At 44.1% G+C, this 19,223-nt stretch overlaps 1 protein-coding gene across 1 annotated transcript in view; it reads right to left on the bottom strand.

The window, feature by feature from the left end:
* Positions 1-19,223, bottom strand: part of SNAP91 (synaptosome associated protein 91) — a 174,233-nt gene that overhangs the window by 54,057 nt on the left and 100,953 nt on the right. The window contains exons 15-16 of the mRNA XM_050950204.1: positions 13,885-13,899; positions 13,562-13,732 (exon numbers count right to left, since the gene is read on the bottom strand). Of these exons, the coding sequence (XP_050806161.1) occupies positions 13,562-13,732; positions 13,885-13,899 (186 nt within the window). The remainder of the gene's footprint in view (positions 1-13,561; positions 13,733-13,884; positions 13,900-19,223) is intronic.

Here is a 19,223-nt window from a genome sequence, read left to right as displayed (position 1 = left end):
ATTGCTAACATAGTTCTCATTTTTAAAAAAGGAAAAAAAGGTGATCCGGGTAACTACCGGCCTGTTAGTTTGACATCTGTAGTATGCAAGGTCTTGGAAAAAAAACTTTGAAGGAGAAAGTAGTTAAGGATATTGAGGTCAATGGTAACTGGGGTAAAATACAACATGGTTTTACTGAAGGCAGATCGTGACAAACCAACCTGACTTCCTTTGAGGAGGTACCAGATTTTTTAGACAAAGGAAATGCAGTGGATCTAATTTACCTTGATTTCAGTAAGGCATTTGATACTGGTCCACATGGGGAATTATTAGCTAAATGAGAAAAGATGGGGATCATATGAAAACTGAAAGGTGGATAAGGAACTGGTTAAAGGGGAGAATACAACGGGTCATACTGAAAGGAAAACTGTCAGGCTGGAAGGAGGTTACTAGTGGTGTTCCTCAGGGATCGGTTTTGGGACCAATCTTATTATTACTGACCTTGGCACAAAGTGGGAATGTGCTAATAAAGTTTGTGGATGACACAAAGCTGGGAGGTATTGCCAATACAGAGAGGGACTGGGATATCTTACAGGAAGATCTGGATGACCTTGTAAACTGGAGTAATAGTAATAGGATGAAATTTAATAGTGAAAAGTGCAAGGTCATGAATTTAGGAATTAACAAGAAGAATTTTTGTTACAAACTGGGAATGCATCAGTTGGAAGTAACAGAGAAGAAGGACCTCGGCATATTGGTTGATCACAGGATGATTATGGGCCGCCAATGTGATATGGCTATGAAAAAAGCTAAATGCGATCTTGGGATGCATCAGGCAAGGTATTTCCAGTAGAGATAAATAGGTGTTAGTACCATTATATAAGGCACTGGTGAAACCTCATCTGGAATAGTGTACACAGTTCTGGTCTCCCACGTTTAAGAAGGATGAATTCAAACTGGAACAGGTATAGAGAAGGGCTACTAGGATGATCTGAGGAATGGAAAACCTGTCTTATGAAAGAAGACTCAAAGAGCTTGGCTTGTTTAGCCTAACCAAAAGAAGGCTGAGGAGAGATATGACTGCTCTCTATAAATATATCAGAGGGATAAATACCAGGGAGGGAGAGGAATTATTTAAGCTCAGTACCAATGTGGATACAGGAACAAATGGATATAAACTGGCCATCAGGAAGCTTAGACTTGAAATTAGATGAAAGTTTCTAACCATCAGAGGACTGAAGTTCTGGAATAGCCTTCCAGGGGACCAGTGGAGGCAAGAGACATATCTGGCTTCAAGAGTAAGCTTGATAAATTTATGGAGGGGATGTTTTGATAATTGCCAAAATTAAACTAATTGACCTTTATTATTAGCAGGTAAATATGCCCAATGGCCTTTGATGGGACACTAAATAGGGTGGGATCTGAGTTACTGCAGAGAATTCTTTCCTGGGAGTCTGGCTGGTGAGTCTTGCCCACATGCTCAGGGTTTAGCTGATCGCCATATTTGGGGTCGGGAAGGAATTTTCCTTCAGGGCAGATTGGCAGAGGCACTGGGGGTTTTTCGTCTTCCTCTGCAGTGTGGGGCACAGGTCACCTGCTGGAGGAATCTCTGCACCTTGAAGTTTTTAAACCACAAGTTAAGGATTTCAATAGCTCGAACATAGGTCAGGGGTTTGTTACAGGAGTGGGTGGGTGAGATTCTGTGGCCTGCATTGTGCAGGAGTTCAGACTAGAAGATCATAATGGTCCCTTCTGACCTTAAAGTCTATGAGTCAGGTCGTGTGGTGGGGGAGGAGGGGGGGTTGTGAAAGAAAATGTAGAATCAAATGAAGTAAAAATCTTGAATGAATACACGTTCCATAGAACCTCCACGGGTAGAAATTCCATGCTCTAATAAGAATATAACAGTAGGGATCTATCGACCACCTGATCAGACGGTGATAGTGACTATGAAATGCTAAGGGAGACTAGAGAGGCTATCAAAATAAAGAACTCAATAAAAGTGTGGGATTTCAATTATCCCCATATTGACTGGGTACATGTCTCCTCAGGACGAAATGCAGAGACAAAATTTGTCGATACTTTAAATGACGGCTTCTTGGAGCAGCTGGTACAGGAACCCAGAAGGGGAGAAGCAATTCTCGATTTAGTCCTGAGTGGAGCACAGGATCTGATCCAAGAAGTAACTGCAACAGGACCGCTTGGAAATAGTGACCATAATATAACAATATTTAACATTCCTGTGCTGGGAAAAACATTGCTCAACAGCTCAACACTGGTATTTTATTTCAGACAGGGTAACTATGCAAAAATAAGGAGGAAAGTTAAACAGAAATTAAAAGGTACAGTGACTAGAGTGAAATCCCTGCAAGTTGCATGGACACTTCTCAAAGACACCATAATAGAGGCCCAACTTAAACGTATATCCCAAATTAAAAAACACATACACACAGACACACACACAGTAAAAGAACTAAAGAGCCACTGCGGCTTATCTACCATGTTAAAGAAGCAGTGAGAGATAAAAAGGCATCTTTTTAAAAGTGGAAGTTAAATCCTAGTGAGGTAAATAGGAAGGACCATAAATACTGCCAAATAAAATGTAAAAATGTAATAAGAAAAGATAAGAATTTGAAGAAGAATAGCTAGCCAAAAACTCCAAAGGTAACAACAAAATGTTTAAGTACATCAGAAGCAGGAAGCCTGCTGAACAACCAGTGAGGCCCCTGGACGATCAAGATACAAAAGGAGCCCTTAAAGACGATAAAGTCATTGCAGAGAAAAAAACGGTTACTCACCTTTGTAACTGTTGTTCTTCGAGATGTGTTGCTCATATTCATTCCAGTTAGGTGTGCGCGCGCCGCATGCACGTTCGTCGGAAACTTTTTACCCTAGCAACACTCGGCGGGTCGGCTGGGCGCCCCCTGGAGTGGCGCCACTATGGCACCAGATATATACCCCAGCCGACTCGGCCACCCTTCAGTTTCTTCTTGCCGGTTACTACAACAGTGGGGAAGGAGGGTGAGTTTGGAATAGATATGAGCAACACATCTCGAAGAACAACAGTTACAAAGGTGAGTAACCATCTTTTCTTCTTCGAGTGATTGCTCATATCCATTCCAGTTAGGTGATTCCCAAGCCTTACCTAGGCAGAGGGGTCGGAGTGAGATGTGGCAGCATGCAGAACCGCTGCGCCAAAGGCTGCATCATCTCTAGACTGTTGGACCAGCGCATAGTGCGAGGCAAAGGTGTGGACCGATGACCAGGTCGCTGCGCGGCATATCTCCTGGATAGGCACTTGGGCCAGGAAAGCGGCTGATGAAGCCTGAACTCTGGTTGAATGCGCAGTGGGATGTCCCGAAGGGACATGAGCCAGGTCATAGCATGTGCGTATGCACGCTGTTACCCAAGAGGAGATCCTCTGGGAGGAGACCGGTAGACCTTTCATCCTCTTGGCAACTGCCACGAACAGCTGGGGGGGATTTCCGGAAGGTCTTTGTCCGCTCGATATAAAAGGCTAGCGCCCTACGGACATCTAAGAAGTGTAACTGCTGCTCCCGTCACGAAGAGTGAGGCTTCGGAAAGAAGATCGGGAGGAAGATGTCCTGGTTGGTATGGAAATCCGACACTACCTTAGGGAGGAACGCAGGATGAGGTTGCAGCTGTACCTTGTCCTTGTGAAAGATAGTATACGGCGGGGCTACCGTAAGCACCCAAAGTTCTGAAACCCTTCTGGCCGATGTAATGGCCACTAAGACGATTGTCTTCCACAACAGGTACAGGAGCGAGCAAGTCGCCAATGGCTCAAATGGCGGAAGCATAAGTCTGCTTAGGACTAAGTTGAGGTCCCAAGTGGGGGCAGGGCAGCGTACTGGGGGGTAGAGGCTCTCAAGGCCCTTAAGGAACCTGGTGACTAAGGGGTGGGAAAACACAGAGTGGCCACTTTCTCCAGGATGGAATGTGGAGATAGCCGCCAAGTGCACTGTCAAAGAAGATATCGCAAGGCCCTGTTGCTTAAGCGACCAGAGATAGTCCAGAACTACGGGAATCGAGGCCTGAGAAGGAGTAACGTTCTGCGTTGTATAGCAGGAGGAGAAACGTTTCCACTTGACCAGGTACGTGGACCGAGTGGAAGGCTTTCTGCTACTAAGGAGAATATGCTGTACCGGAACGGAACAGCGCAGCTCCGATGTGTTCAGCCATGTAGGAGCCACGCCGTGAGGTGAAGGGCCTGCAGGTCCAGGTGGCGAAGACTGCCATGGTCCTGCGTTATGAGGTCTGGAAGGAGAGGCAGGGTAACTGGGCTGGCCATGGACAGGTCGAGCAGGGTGGTGTACCAGTGCTGTCTGGGCCACGCTGGCGCAATCAGAATTAGGTGTGCTCTGTCCCTGCGGAGTTTTATTAGGACCTTGTGAACCAGAGGGAATGGTGGGAAGGCATAGAGCAGGTGGTGCCTCCATGACATGAGGAATGTGTCCATGATTGACCCCGGTGAAAGACCATGGAAAGAGCAGAACGCTTGGCACTTCCTGTTCGTGCGCGAGGCAAACAGGTCTATGCGGGGAAACTCCCACCTCTGGAAGATCGAATGAACAACATCTGGCCTTATCGACCACTCGTGGCAGAGGAAGGATCTGCTCAGCTGATCCGCCAGAGTGTTCCGAACCCCTGGAAGAAAGACCTGGTGGCATCCTATCGAGTGGGCTATGCAAAAGTCCCAGAGTCGAACGGTCTCTTGACACAGGGGAGAGGAGCGAGTCCCTCCCTGTTTGTTGATATAATACAAGGCCGTTGTGTTGTCTGTAAACACTTGAGACACAACAGCCGTGAAGATGTTGCTGGAACGCCCGACACGCGAGGAGGACTGCTCTCAGCTCCCGGACGTTTATGCGGAGCGTCAGCTCATGTGGTGTCCAAAGGCCCTGTTTACGAAGGTGACCGAGGTGAGCCCCCCAACCAAGAAATGACGCATCTGTCGTCAGGGACAGCAAGGGCTGTGGTGGATGGAATGGTAGCCCTGCACACACCAGGGAGGGAGTTAGCCACCAGTTGAGGGAGCGTTAGGCACTCGGGGGAACTGTCACCAGAACATCTATAGGGTCCCTGCCCGGATGGTAGACCGAATTGAGCCATGTCTGGAGGGGCCGCAGGCGGAGTCTGGCATATTTGGTCACAAAAGTACATGTGGCCATGCGGCCTAGTAGACCGAGACACGTGCGAGCTGAGGTGTTTAGGGAGGTCTGCAGGCCTCGAATGATAGTCATGATCGCCTGGAAACGTGGCTGGGGGAGGTAGGCCCTGGCTCGAGTGGAGTCCAGGGTTGCCCCTATGAAGTCCAGCCTTTGTGTGGGGACCAGGGTGGACTTTTCTGCATTGAGGAGGAGCCCCAACTGGGAGAATAGGTCCGTGATTACCCCCACGTATTGTCGGACCTGAGTCTGGGGGGTTGCCTTGATGAGCCAGTCGTCCAGATACGGAAATACATGTATCTGCTGCCGGCGGAGGTAGGCGGCGACGACGGCCATGCACTTCGTAAACACTCTTGGGGCCGTGGAGAGGCCAAACGGGAGGACAGTAAATTGGAAGTGCAGGTGATTGGCCACAAAGCAGAGATACCTCCTGTGCGGAGGGAAGATGGTGATGTGGAAGTATGCGTCCTTCATGTCGAGGGCGGCATACCAGTCTCCAGGATCCAAGGATAGGATAATAGTCCCCAGGGAGACCATGCGGAACTTCAACTTGACTAGAAACTTGTTGAGGCCACCCTTGGACTTGGGAATCAGAAAGTAGCGGGAGTAAAACCCCTTCCCCTTCTCGTCTGATACCTCCTCTATTGCTCCTGCGGCGAGGAGAGACTGCATCTCTTGTAAGAGGCCTTGCTCGTGAGAGGGGTCCCTGAAGAGGGACTGGGATGGGGGGTGGGAAGGCAGGGATGAAACAAATTGGAGGTGGTATCCTTGTTTCACCGTCCGTAGGACCCAGATATCTGAGGTCAACTGGGACCACGCCGGGAGGAAGTAGGAGAGGCGGTTTTAGAAGGGAGGAGAAGGATCCTGCCCTGAGACTGGTACGCCGTCCTTGTGCGTACCTTCAAAAGGTAGACTTAGGCCCCAGATGTGCCTTTGTGGGGCTGTTTTGACCTCCTTGGGGCCCAGACTGGCGTCTACAGCCACCCTGCCTGTGCCTTCTACTGAAATCTTGCCTGTGCCGGGGCACAAAGTACGGGCGGTGGGGTTGAGGCCGGAAGGCTCTATGTTGGGTCACGGAGGTATGCATGCCCAATGAGCGCATGATGACCCTGTAGTCTTTTAAATTCTGCAACCTGGGGTCAGTCTTCTCAGAGAACAAACCCTTGCCATCAAAGGGTAAGTCCTGGATGGTGTATTGGAGCTCGGGTGGCAGGTTGGAGACCTGGAGCCAGGAGATACGCCTCATGGGTGATACCTGAGGGTAGAGTTCTGGCTGCCGAGTCGGCTGCATCAAGAGAAGCTTGGATGGAGGTTCTGGCCACCTTCTTCCAGGAATGCGGCAAATTCTTGGCGTGAGTCTGGGGGTAGGAGTTCTGTGAACCCACCCACCTCCGCCCAGGTGTTGTAGCTGTAATGGCTCAAGAGAGCCTGCTGATTGGCCACCTGGAGCTGCAGAGCACCTGCCGAATACACCTTGCGGCCCAGTAGGTCCATCCACCTAGCCTCCTTAGATTTGGGGGCTGGTGCCTGTTGGCCATGGCATTCCTTTTCATTGACTGATTGGACAACTAATGAGGAGGGTGGACATACAGGTATTCATACCCTCAAGAAGGTACCATGTATTTCCTCTCGACTCCATTTGCCATAGGGGGAATGGAGGCTGGGGACTACTATAAGGTGTCGGCAGTGGCCTGGATGGTCTTAATGAAGGGCAGAGCCACCCTAGTGGGAGTATCCGCCAACAGGATTCTCACGACGGGATCCTCAACCTCCAGGACTTCCTCTACAGGGAGGTTAATGTTAAGCGCCACCCTTTAAGGAGGTCCTGATTAGCTCTGAGGTCTATAGGCGGGGGCCCTGATGACGAGGTACCTGCCACCACCTCATCCGGAGAAGAAGAGGATGACACTCCAGGGATGAGAGGGTCCTGAATGGCCTCTTGCTCGTGGGTCGGTTCCAGCTCTAGCAATACCGGGGAGCCTGGTGGATGGATCAGCTGCTCCTCTGTCCCAGCAGGAGGGGGACGGCTGATGGTGGCCTCAGGTGCCTGATGCTCTGAGGAAGCGGGGCATGTCTGGGGCAAAGGAGCACCCTGGGCCTGGTGGTACGCCCAGGGTGTCCCAAAGGACCACTGTTGAGGTCCCGCGTCCTGAGACCGGACGTCCTGGAAGACCCCGGTAGGCACCTCTGTATCACGGTCCTGGTCGTAGAAACTGTCCGCGTGGGAAGACACCGATGTCTGCCTGGATGGCCATGGAGGAGCAGAGAAACCTTGGGCTGAGGTTCCAACGGACCTCATTCCCCTCCTTAGCGGGGACCGGTGCCGGTATTCGTGATCGAGATCGGGAGCTGCAACCAGACCAGTGCCGGGAGGTCGACCGGGATCTCGAGTCCCTGCGACGTGAGCGGCTCCGGGAGGTACGGTGCCTGGGTCGGTGCCGGGAGCTAGAGTGGTGCCTCGAATAGTGAGGTGGGGAGCATGAGTCCGACCGGTGCCGCGAGTCTGACCGGTGCTGTGTAGAGGAACGGTGCCGGGACTGCGAGCGGCGTCGAGAGCGGGAGTGTCATCTCGACCGGGAACGCCTGAGGGACCGCGATCTTGAGCGGTGCCGGTCCGCTGAGCCAACAGACGGTGGTCTGGTCAGAGCAACGTGGAGTCGACTTCAGTGCCGGTCACAGTCGGTGCCGGGAGTCTTTAGGCGTACCGGTGCGATCTGGTGCCTCTGCTCACTGACTGCCCAGCGCCTGGTGCCGAAGGTGGTGGTGTCAAGGCTGCTTCCATGAGGAGCTGTTTTAGTCTGATGTCCCGCTCCTTTTTAGTTCGTGGCTCGAAAGCCTTGCAAATCCAGCACTTAGCAGTTAAATGTGATTCCCCGAGGCACTTCAAACAGGAGTTGTGTGGGTCTCCTGTTGGCATCGGCCTGTGAGAGGCCGAGCACGGTTTGAAACCCGGTGAGCCGGGCAGGAGCTCCGGTACCGGGTGCGGGGAAGGGGCTATTCCCCGAACTCTGCTAACTAGTAACTAATTATACTATTAACCTAATAACTTACAATTAAAATCTATCTATATACAAGAACGACAACTATGTATAAGACAACAACAAGAAAGACTACGAGTAGCCAGGGAAGGTGGAGGTCAGCTAAGCCGCACTCCACCGTTCCAACGACTTAAATGGGTGGTAAGAAGGAACTTAAGGGTGGCCGGGTCGGCTGGGGTATATATCTGGTGCCATAGTGGCGCCACTCCAGGGGGCGCCCAGCTGACTCGCCGAGTGTTGCTAGGGTAAAAAGTTTCTGACGAATGTTCACGTGGTGCACGCACACCTAACTGGAATGGATATGAGCAATCACTCGAAGAACTAAATGAATTCTTTACTTCAGTCTTCACGGCTGAGGATGTTAGGAAGATTCCCAAACCTGAGTCGTGCTTTGTAGGTGACAAATCTGAGTAATTGTCACAGACTGAAGTGTCAGAGGAGGTTTTGGAATTAATTGATAAACTTAACAGTAACATGTCACTGAGACCAGATGGCATTCATCCAAAAGTTCTGAAAGAACTCAAATGTGAAATTGCAGAACTATTAACTATGGTTTGTAACCTGTCCTTTAAATCAGCTTCTGTACCCAATGACTGGAAGATAGCTAATGTAACGCCAATATTTAAAAGGAGCTCTAGAGGTGATCCTGGCAATTACAGACTGGTATGTCTAACGTCAATACCGGGCAAATTAGTTGGAACAACAACAGTAAATAATAAAATTGTCAGACACATGGAAAATTGTTGGGCAAAAGTCAACATGGTTTCTGTAAAGGGAAATGTCTTACTAATCTATTAGAAGGGGTCAACAAACTTGTGGACAAGGGGGATACTTAGATTTCCAGAAAGCCTTTGACAAGGTTCCTCACTGAAAGCTCTTACGTAAATTAAAGTTGTCATGGGATAAGAGAGAAGATCCTTTCATGGGTTGAGAACTGGTTAAAAAGACAGGGAACAAAGGGTAGGAATAAATGGTAAATTTTCAGAATGGAGAGGGGTAACTAGTGGTGTTCCCCAAGGATCAGTTCTAGGACCAATCCTATTCAACTTATTCATAAATGATCTGGAGAAAGGGATAAACAGTGAAGTGGTAAAGTTTGCTGATGATACTAAACTACTCAAGATAGTTAAGACCAAAGCAGACTGTGAAGAACTTCAAAAAGATCTCACAAAACTAAGTGATTGGGCAACAAAATGGCAAATGAAACTTAATGTGGATAAATGTAAAGTAATGCACATTGGAAAAAATAACCCCAACTATACATACAATATGATGGGGGCTAATTTAGCTACAGCTAATCAGGAAAAAGATCTTGGTGTCACCGTGGATAGCTCTCTGAATGCATTCATGCAGTGTGCAGCAGCAGTCAAAAAAGCAAACAGGATGTTAGGAATCATTAAAAAAGGGATAGAAGTAAGATGGAGAATATCTTATTGCCCTTATATAAAACCATGGTAGACTCACATCTTGAATACTGTGTACAGATATGGTCTCATCTCAGAAAAGATATTGGCATTAGGAAAGGTTCAGAGACAGGCAACTAAAATGATTAGGGGTTTGGAATGGGTCCCATATGAGGTGAGATTAAAGAGGCTAGGACTTTTCAGCTTGGAAAAGAGGAGACTAAGGGGGGGTATGAGAGGTATATAAAATCACGAGTGGTGTGGAGAAAGTGAATAAGGAAAAAAGTTTTTTACTTGTTCCCATAATATAAGAACTAGGGGCCACAAAATGAAATTAATGGGCAGCAGGTTTAAAACAAATACAAGGAAGTTCTTCTTCACATAGCGCACAGTCAACTTGTCGAACTCCTTGCCTGAGGAGGTTGTGAAGGCTAGGACTATAACACGGTTTAAAAGAGAACTAGATAAATTCATGGAGGTTAAGTCCATTAATGGCTATTAGCCAGGATGGGTAAAGAATGGTGTCCCTAGCCTCTGTTTGTCAGAGGGTGGAGATGGATGGCATGAGACACATCAATTCATCATTGCCTGTTAAGTTCACTCCCTCTGGGGCACCTGGCATTGGCCACTGTTGGCCGACAGGATACTGGGCTGGATGGACCTTTGGTCTGACCCAGTGTGGCCATTCTTATGAGAGAAATGGTTTAAGATTTGATATTTTTTTCCAGAAAAAGAAGTGGCAAAAAAAATTGTAAACCATTTCTTAAGGCAGAAAAAAAATGGCTATTCATTTAGGATCTGAGCAGATTAGTATTTAAAATTATCAATTTTTTCTTCACAATATCCTCTTCTAATGACAAGATCCAGGTAACAGAGGTCTAGAACCATTACTTGTTCATCCATGGAAAGTAGCTACTGATGGTTACAGATAATCTCCGATATAACTTCTCAAAATGCTTGAGACCCAAATATCATTGAAGTGATAAAAGAAAGGTTTCTTGACATGTTCTACTATATAGTTCAGAATGCTAATCATTTTTATAACACCAAAAAGCAGGTTTAAAACAAATACAAGGAAGTTGTTCTTCACACAGCGCACAGTCAACTTGTTTAACTTGCTAGACATTTTAAACAAACTCCGTGATACAGGTTATAAACATGGCCTATGGAGACAAAAAGGTAGTCCCCCCAGTCATCATTTTCTTTTAACTGCAGGGCACAGATGAAGCTGATAAATTGAATTTAGTAGCGGAACTATAAAGAAAGTCACATTTGCAGCTTCTTTGCTGAGGAATACATTTATTGTAAGAAAATGTTATAGGTAAAACATTTAATAACTGTTCTTCTGCAGTGTATGCAGTTATACATTTATAATTTTACTATCTTAGAGCTCACATTTCAATTTCTCATTTATATATTTTAAAATAGTTACAGCAATATGTATGTTTACTGTGCTATACATAATTTATACACATTTGTATGAACTGTGTATAAACTGTGTTCAATGAGAAGTAGCCTTCAGACTCCTGGAAATTACAGTAGGACCCCTTGAGTCATAAAGTTGAGGCAGGTATTGCAGTCCTAGATTTCTCTGCCACAAATAGTAATGAGCGCTTCAGAAAGTAACCCATTATAAGAGAAAAAGCACTTCATGAATGTTTATCCTCCTGTAGTATAGAATACTCAGCTTCTTCTCACTAGGAGCTGAGTAGCACTTCAGCAATTCCAGAGAGCTACTGCTGAAGTCTGAAGTATAGAGAAATGGCTTGACTGCTTATGGACTGCCTATTTTTGTGCAGTTAAAATGGTAGCTGTAGATAACCAAGTCTGTTTATCTAAAAACTGCCTGTCTGATGAAGGCTCATTCTATTTTACATGTGCTCGCCTGAACAAGAATCCCTATTTAGTGGGTTATATGGACAGGAGAGATTTGGGAACTTCCAGGACTTCTGTGATTTTAAATCATGGGAAAGATGTATTGGGTAAAAATTCTGTACAAGAAATGTAATCTTTTTACCTTTGCTGTTCATAAAAGGATAAAATAGGTTCAAGCACATGTGTGGATCCTGTGTAATCTGGAAAAGCTGCAGTAAGAAAATTCCCAATCCTCTGAGTTTTACTGGTACAGGAGTCAGAAGAGAAGATACAGAGTCTAGCATGCAAAATACCATTTGGCAAAGTATACAATAATTTTAGCTGGAGTCGGAAGTTTGAAATGAGGATGACTCCAGTAAATGTTTGTGTGATTGGGAATCTGAGGAGGGTGGGAAGCTTGTGATGAGGAGAAGACAAACCAGAAAGAAATAGGAAAAGATCAGATTATGATCAGAACCCTGCCTAAGCCCTTACAAATCACCATCATCGCTTACCAAATGAGACATAACTATTGATAGCTTTAGTCAACCAAGAAAGCTTCAAGGGTACAGAAGATGGACACATTACCAGAAAGTTCTAATGTAAAACCAAACATTCCTCAATAACACAATTAATTTCCTTGGGGCATGGATTTCACAGGACCTTTCTTTAAAGTTTATAAAGAAAAGGTAATTAGATTCTGTAGAAGGGATGTCAAAGAACTCAAGCCAACAAGCACATAGAGGCAGAAGCCAGAGCTGGGTGAATTTTTGGCAAATAGTTTTATCACTGAAAAATAAGTTTGGGTTGACCAAAACTATTTGCCAATTCACATCACATTTGCCAAAAATAGTTTTCACCAAATCCAAACCGATACATTTTAAAAATGTAACTCAACAAATTGAGTTACATTTCAGCCATTCAATTTCAGCTATTTTGACAAGAGCAAAGACTAGAACTAGACTTACAAAATGGGAGGAGGTGGTGCTGCTACTCTTATAGATTCTCTCTCACTGGTTACGGCACTTACCTGGGATGTGGGATATCTGGGTTCAATTCCTCCATCCACATCAGATGGAGAGAAGGGATTTGGACTCTGGTCTCTCAATTGCAGGGAAATGCCCTAGCCAATGGCCTGTATATAATATAAACATTCTGATCTGGTTCTTCTAATCTCTCCTTTTGAAGCTGTTCCACTCTATATAATTGGAGCAGAGACTTGAAATTGGGTCTCCCACAGCCTGAGTGCACTAGCCACCAGGCTACAGATATTCTCACTCTGCCATTGGCCAGGCAAAAGGCAGAGAAAGGGCTCAGTTTTACCTCAAAGTCTAGCAGTAGATATTTAATTTGCCATTTGAATCTCTTTGGGTAGGATTCCCCTTTTGGCTCAGCTACGCAGCAATTCAAAAAATTAGGAAAAAGGCACCAATTATGCCAGTCAGTGACAATTTTGTTTTCAAAACACTTTTTAGGGTTTACTTTCAACAAAAAACTTCAACAAAGCCTTCTGAAATACAAGAAAATTTAGGACTAGATTACTAGAATTTAAAGAAAGGGTCAAAGAATAGCACAACGTGGGTCTCTGAGTGTGCCAATTAAGTACAGTGACAAACAGCTGTAGAGCACTGGTAATTTTAGGGACATGAGCCTATACATTTCAGTGAAAAAGGTCTTAGGTTCACTTACAGTATAAGAACGCAGATCTGCAGATGAGTGGGCTTATTTTTTTTTAAATCCTTCCACTATTTAATTTTTAACGTTAATTGTTAGTTCTATAATTGGTGACGTAAGAGTTAAGCTTAGAACCCAGTTGAACATGTATCCTATTTTATGTCCCCCCTCCACAGGGGATATGCAAAAAGGAAACCTGCACACAGAAAAGGGAAAGTCTTTCAGAATGTACAATGACCAAAAAAAAAACCAACCCAGAAAATACTTTAATCTGTAAGTTCCACTCAAATATATCTAATTACTTGAATAATTTGGGCTTCCAGACACCACAAGATCAAGTTTTTAGTTAGACTACAAAAGTTGATGATTTCAAGATGGCTTATTCTTCCTGTATAAATTGCAGCATTACAGCAACGATACTAACCTCCAAAGAGATCCACTTCAGCAGTGACAGCAGTAATGGTTGTTGTAGTTGTAGCAGAAGCTGAAGCAGTTGCAATTTCAGTAGTTGTAGCAGTAGTTGGGCTAGGCTCTGGAGCAAATGGATCTGAAATCTGTGGCTCAGAAGTAACACTGGAAAGCGCTGCCAGATTGTCTATATGCAACCATATACGAAGACCAAATGGAAATAGTGAGCGGAAGAGAAGGGGAAAAAAACCACTAGACTCCAAGAAGCAAAGACAGCTGTTAATATAATATTAACAATTCTCTATTAAAAGAAGCTTAGAAAAAAAAAGTGTTACTCACCCTCTCCCAAGAGGTCTTTAACATTGTCCATTACATGATAGCAATATAAAGAAATCGGAGAGTTAACAAAACTGCCAGAGTGAACATGTACATTAGCCACACACGTGAAACAACTTCTGAACAATTCAATCAATAGTATGCCAGTCTACCCAGACATGCCAAAGAACTTGAATTGAGCTTATACAGGAAAGTCTAATTTTAGGAACTTTGAAAGGTGAAAGTAAAGACTTAAGTGAATAGCCTGACGTGAAACTGAATCCATTTCTTTAATAGCTTGATTCAGTTACTTAACCACTGGTGCACGGAATTTTGATTCACTTGTCAAAATTCATTCATTACATAGTTTCTATTAAATACACTATCAACAGTGAGTCTGAATGGACTGCTGATTAATAGTTTGCTTTAGCTAACTGAAATATTTTCTATGTAAGAAAAGTACTTTGAGTCACATCAGTTCTTAAAAATCCAGGACTATACTGGCACTGAACAAGAAAACAATTTAAGTATTTTGTTGCCACAGATTATACCGGTCTCCCTATTTCCCATATTGCTGTCGATCTCAAGACTACTGTATTTAAGAGATTATTTTTGCAATGGAAGAGCCAAAGTGCTTGCCTTTAACCCATACATTTACAGCTAAATAGATTAATGGAATTATCCAGGATAATGGGTCACTCTAAGGTTTGTCAGTGATACCTTACCTATGGATAACTATTCTCCTCCTGCTTAGATTTGCATAACTACTGATGGCCAACTAAAATGAAACCTCAATTAAAGAGATAAGGACTATTTGACTAATACAGTTCTAAAAACTGGCACACAAAATATTCAATTATAATCTGCCCCTTTCCTCAAAGCCTGCTATGACATATGGTCTATGAGACTGCTTCATATTGGTCCCTCATCCAGAAACAATGTACATACACACACACAAAAGACACTGGACTGGCTGGTTAACAATGTTTGGATTCAAGACTAGAGTTCATGTTAAAAGAAGTTAGTTATCCAAACTGAGTCATTTTAAAAAACGCACACTGCAAGACAGAAAATGATGTAGCGAACTATCTATAGCCAATTGGAGTCTTCAAATATAAACTTTTTATTTTGTCATTTCAACTTGTCAGTTTTGGGTGGAAATTGAACTACTCTGTGGAAATCTAACTGAATATCAAGTGGTCTTTTCCTATCAGAATTAAATGATTATGCTCAAATTCTAAATTTTACATCAGAGTAAACATTTTAGCAATAGGACAATGTACAAAATGAGGAAGCAAAAAGAGAGGTATTTTTATATCCATGCTTCATCCCAAATTTATACAAAAAGGCACACATTCAGGAGTGCTAGAACAGTTTGTACAGTGGAGATGCTGAGAGTCATTGAATCAAACTGTAAACCCTGTATGATGGGAATCACTTCAAGTCAGGGAGTGTGGAAGTGCCCCAACCAGCCCTACTTCCAGCACATAAGCACAAACTAGAGCAGAATTAAGTGACAAAATTAGATAATTCAAAAACATTCTATATCAATTGCTTCAGGATACCACTCATGCATCCTATATGAATTTTTTGTTTTACGCTTTCCATAAAGAAGTTCACGATGGTGATTAATACACAGTACAAGTGGTTTGGAGTTCACTGTATGGTATTTGAAGTGTTTTGCATTAGAAAAAATCCAGCTGCATTAGAAAGGAAGCAAAGTCTCCCAAAAGGTGTAAGTACTTTGGCAAAGTATGTCTTGTTAAGATGTATAACTAGATATGCCTCAAAACCAGACGTGATTTTTAGGTTACTATTGACCAGTGACTGGATCTTGGGGGGTCTCTGGTTTTGGGTAAACTAAAGGAAGTTACTGAAGCTGTAACAGCAAGTAGAAGAACCAAAATATATGTAACTAAAGTAGGTTTGGTTATAGGTCCTAAGCATTAAGGGCTTAGAGTGTGGCCTAGTTTACAATCTCTATCTTCATCTTATAATGAATAGGTAAACTGCAAATGGACAGTAGCATCTAGAAGCTTTTTGCAAAAAAGAGATAACACAATAATTTCAATACATCAATGAGGTTAATTGTTGGAAATGTAATTATGGGGAACTGGAATACCACATATGGATTACCAGAACCCTGAAACTGATTGCCCAGTATAAGCAGGCTGGGATGTTATCAGATATGGTCCTGGATGCATGTGGATGGAATAGAAAAAGGCACATAAGATTGTCAAATCCACCCCTAACTGGGACACAAGAGAAGACTGAATAGTGGAAGCCTGAAATGAACAAGCCCTCCTGTGGTGATAGACAAAAAATGTGAGTGGCAATCTTCACTGTCACCAGCAAAAAGACTGTAGTATTACGGAGGGCAGGGGGGTGAGGGGGAAGAAAAAAGTCCTGTATTTCTATTCAAAAGATGTGTTGCGATTTCATACATACGTGGGGAAAAGTGTTGGTTAGAATGCACAATATGCAAGAGGGGGCAAAACAAGTTGTTACCAAGTGTTCAGAAAAATACCACATGTGATAACTGATAGCTGGAGTGAATGGCTCAGGGATGCAATAATGGGATGCAGAGACTTTCACCTTCAGATCATTAGCCAGCAAGTGCTTGATAAATTTAAGAAAGGGATTATACAACATCGTTGCCTGCTAATGCAATGACCCATGAAGTCTTTTTTAGTTTTATGTCTCCAAGTGCCAGATTTTCAAAAGGCAAGAGAGGTATTTGTTTTAGAAAAGCCTACTGTTGAGTTAATATGAAAACTGCCATCCTCTTCTAGAGCAGTCAGACTTGGAGCACATTGAAAGAGTCAGATTAAAGCTTGCCATGGTTCCTGCCACAAACTGTGCTTGCCGTCTGATTTAGAAGATTCAATTAAGATGAACTATCATGAAAAGGAGACTAAGAGCCTTTACCTATAAGATCAGCCTTCTAATAGGAAGCATATGTCAATCTTTGTAGCATCTCTCAACACATCTGTTAAAAACAGCAGTGGCTATTGTTAGGATACAGATATTCAGGCCTGTCTGCAAAGGCCTATACTTTAAGAATTTAGGTGTATTCTTATCACTTAGCTAGTTATAGAGGTATAAAACAAGAATCAAAATCACAGTCTGCACGTTTATAGGCCTTATCTCACTATGATAGTCTAAAGCCTTGCTCTTAGGCTAAGGCCTTTGACTAAACAGTTCGGGCAGCCACAAGCTGGGAAGAGAACGGTCACATCCTCACCAGTCAGTGAAATAAGGCAATTTTGGGTTGTTAAAAAGGTGATCCGATCTATCACCTCCAGATAAAGGGAAGCCTAGAAGATGTAAAAGGCAATTTAGTTTGATACTTTTCTGTTTGGTAAGAACTCATTTATCAATAGACAGCTGGGAAATCCTTATATCTTTATAGATGTAGTTGTGAAATCCTTACTTCTGTATTGTTTTGTCATTACAGTTTCCACTTTGCTATTGTTTATTTGCATGGTCTCTGTCTGGTTCTGTGACTGTTTCTGTCTGCTGTATAATTAATTTTGTTGTGTGTAAACCAATTAAGATGGTGGGATATAATTGGTTAGATAAGCATGTTACCATATGTTAGGATTGGTCAGTTAAATTTCAGTAAAATGATTGGTTAAGGTACAGCTAAGCAGAACTCAAGTTTCACTACATAGCAGGGAGCGGCAACCTCTCAGAAGTGCTGCGCCGAGTCTTCATTTATTCACTCTAATTTAAGGTTTCGCGTGCCAGTCATACATTTTAACGTTTTTAGAAGGTCTCTTTCTATAAGTCTGCAATACATAAACTAAACTACTGTTGTATGTAGAGTAAATAAGGTTTGTAAAATGTTTTAAGAAGCTTAATTTAAAATTAAATTAAAATGCAGAGCCTCCTGGACCGGTGGCCAGGACCTGGGCAGTGTGAGTGCCGCTGAAAATCAGTTCGCATGCCAAAGGCGGAACGCGTGCCATAGGTTGCCTACCCCTGCTATATAGTATGCAGTCAGTCAATCAGGAAGTGGGGTGGAGTGGGAAATTGGAATAATGTTTTGCTAAGGGGGTGGGAAATGGGAACAGGGATACAGGCAATGCTCTCTGGCGTCAGAGCTGGGAAGGTGGGGACACTGAGGAAGGAAACTGTAATCATGCTTGCTGGAAGTTCACTCCAACAAATATCGAATTGTTTGCACCTTTGGACTTCAGGTATTGTTGCTCTCTGTTCATGCGAGAAGGACCAGGGAACAGAGAGTGAAGGAATAAGCCCCCTAACAGCTACGTGATTCAGTGATCTCCATCAAAAAATTGGCATTTTTTAACAGCTATGGACAGTGAAATTAAAGTACCAAAGCTTCTGTTTCACTTAAGATAGAAACTAAGTGTAGTATCTGTGGGAAAAAAAACTTTCACTCTAAAATTGAGACCATTGTAGCTTCTAACATAGTAAATATGTGCACCTGCAGCTACAGTCACATCTTTTAGTATATGCATCTCCCCCCCACCCCCCCCGAGCCCTTAATGAGCATGCCTCCTTTGTCATTTCATAAAGTAACATCTGTGATTTACTAACAAAATGTCAGATATAGAAACAAACATTAAAAGTTGCAAGACGTTTTGGCTGGCTCTGAACTTCTTGCAGTCTTCAGACTCTCCTCATTTGGCCCTACCAAATTCATGATCCATTTTGGTGAACTTCTTGGTCATAGAATTTTAAAAAATAATACGTTTCTTGATTTCAGCTATTTGAATCTGAAATTTCATGCTGCTGTAACTGTAGGGATCCTGACTGAAAAAGGAGCTGGGGGTGGGGTGGGAGGTTTGTGGTACTACTACCCTTACACTTCTGTGCTGCTGTTGGCGGTGGTGCTGCCATCAGAGCCAGGCAGCTAGAGAGTGGAGGCTGCTGGCCCGGAGCGGAGCTCTGCAGGCACAGCCACTGCCAGCAGCAGCAGCAGCAGACACAAGGATGGCGTGGTATGGTATTGCCACCCTTACTTCTGCACTGCTGCTAGCAGGGTGGATGCTGCCTTCAAAGCTGGGTGCCCAACCAACAGCCACCACTCTCTGGCCACCCAGCTCTGAAGGCACTGCAGAAGTAATGGTGGCCATACCGCGACTCCCCCCCTTAAAATAACCTTGCGACCCCACTGCAACTCACTTTTGAGTCAAGAATCCCAATTTGAGAAAAACTGGTCTCCCCTGTGAAATCTGTATACTATAGGGTAAAAATCATACAATACCAGATTTCATGGGGGAGGAAGACCAGATTTCATGGCTGTGAATTTGGTAGGGCCCTACTCAATGCTGCTGTTGTCTTCTTCACTGAAGTCAAGGGTTAAAATAATGAAGAGGGAGACGTGGACACAG

The sequence above is a fragment of the Gopherus flavomarginatus genome, chromosome 4 (genome assembly GCF_025201925.1).
Source record: "Gopherus flavomarginatus isolate rGopFla2 chromosome 4, rGopFla2.mat.asm, whole genome shotgun sequence".
Lineage (NCBI taxonomy): Eukaryota > Metazoa > Chordata > Testudines > Testudinidae > Gopherus > Gopherus flavomarginatus.
Note: the sequence above shows the minus strand (reverse complement) of the source record. Positions and strands in the feature narration are given on the sequence as shown.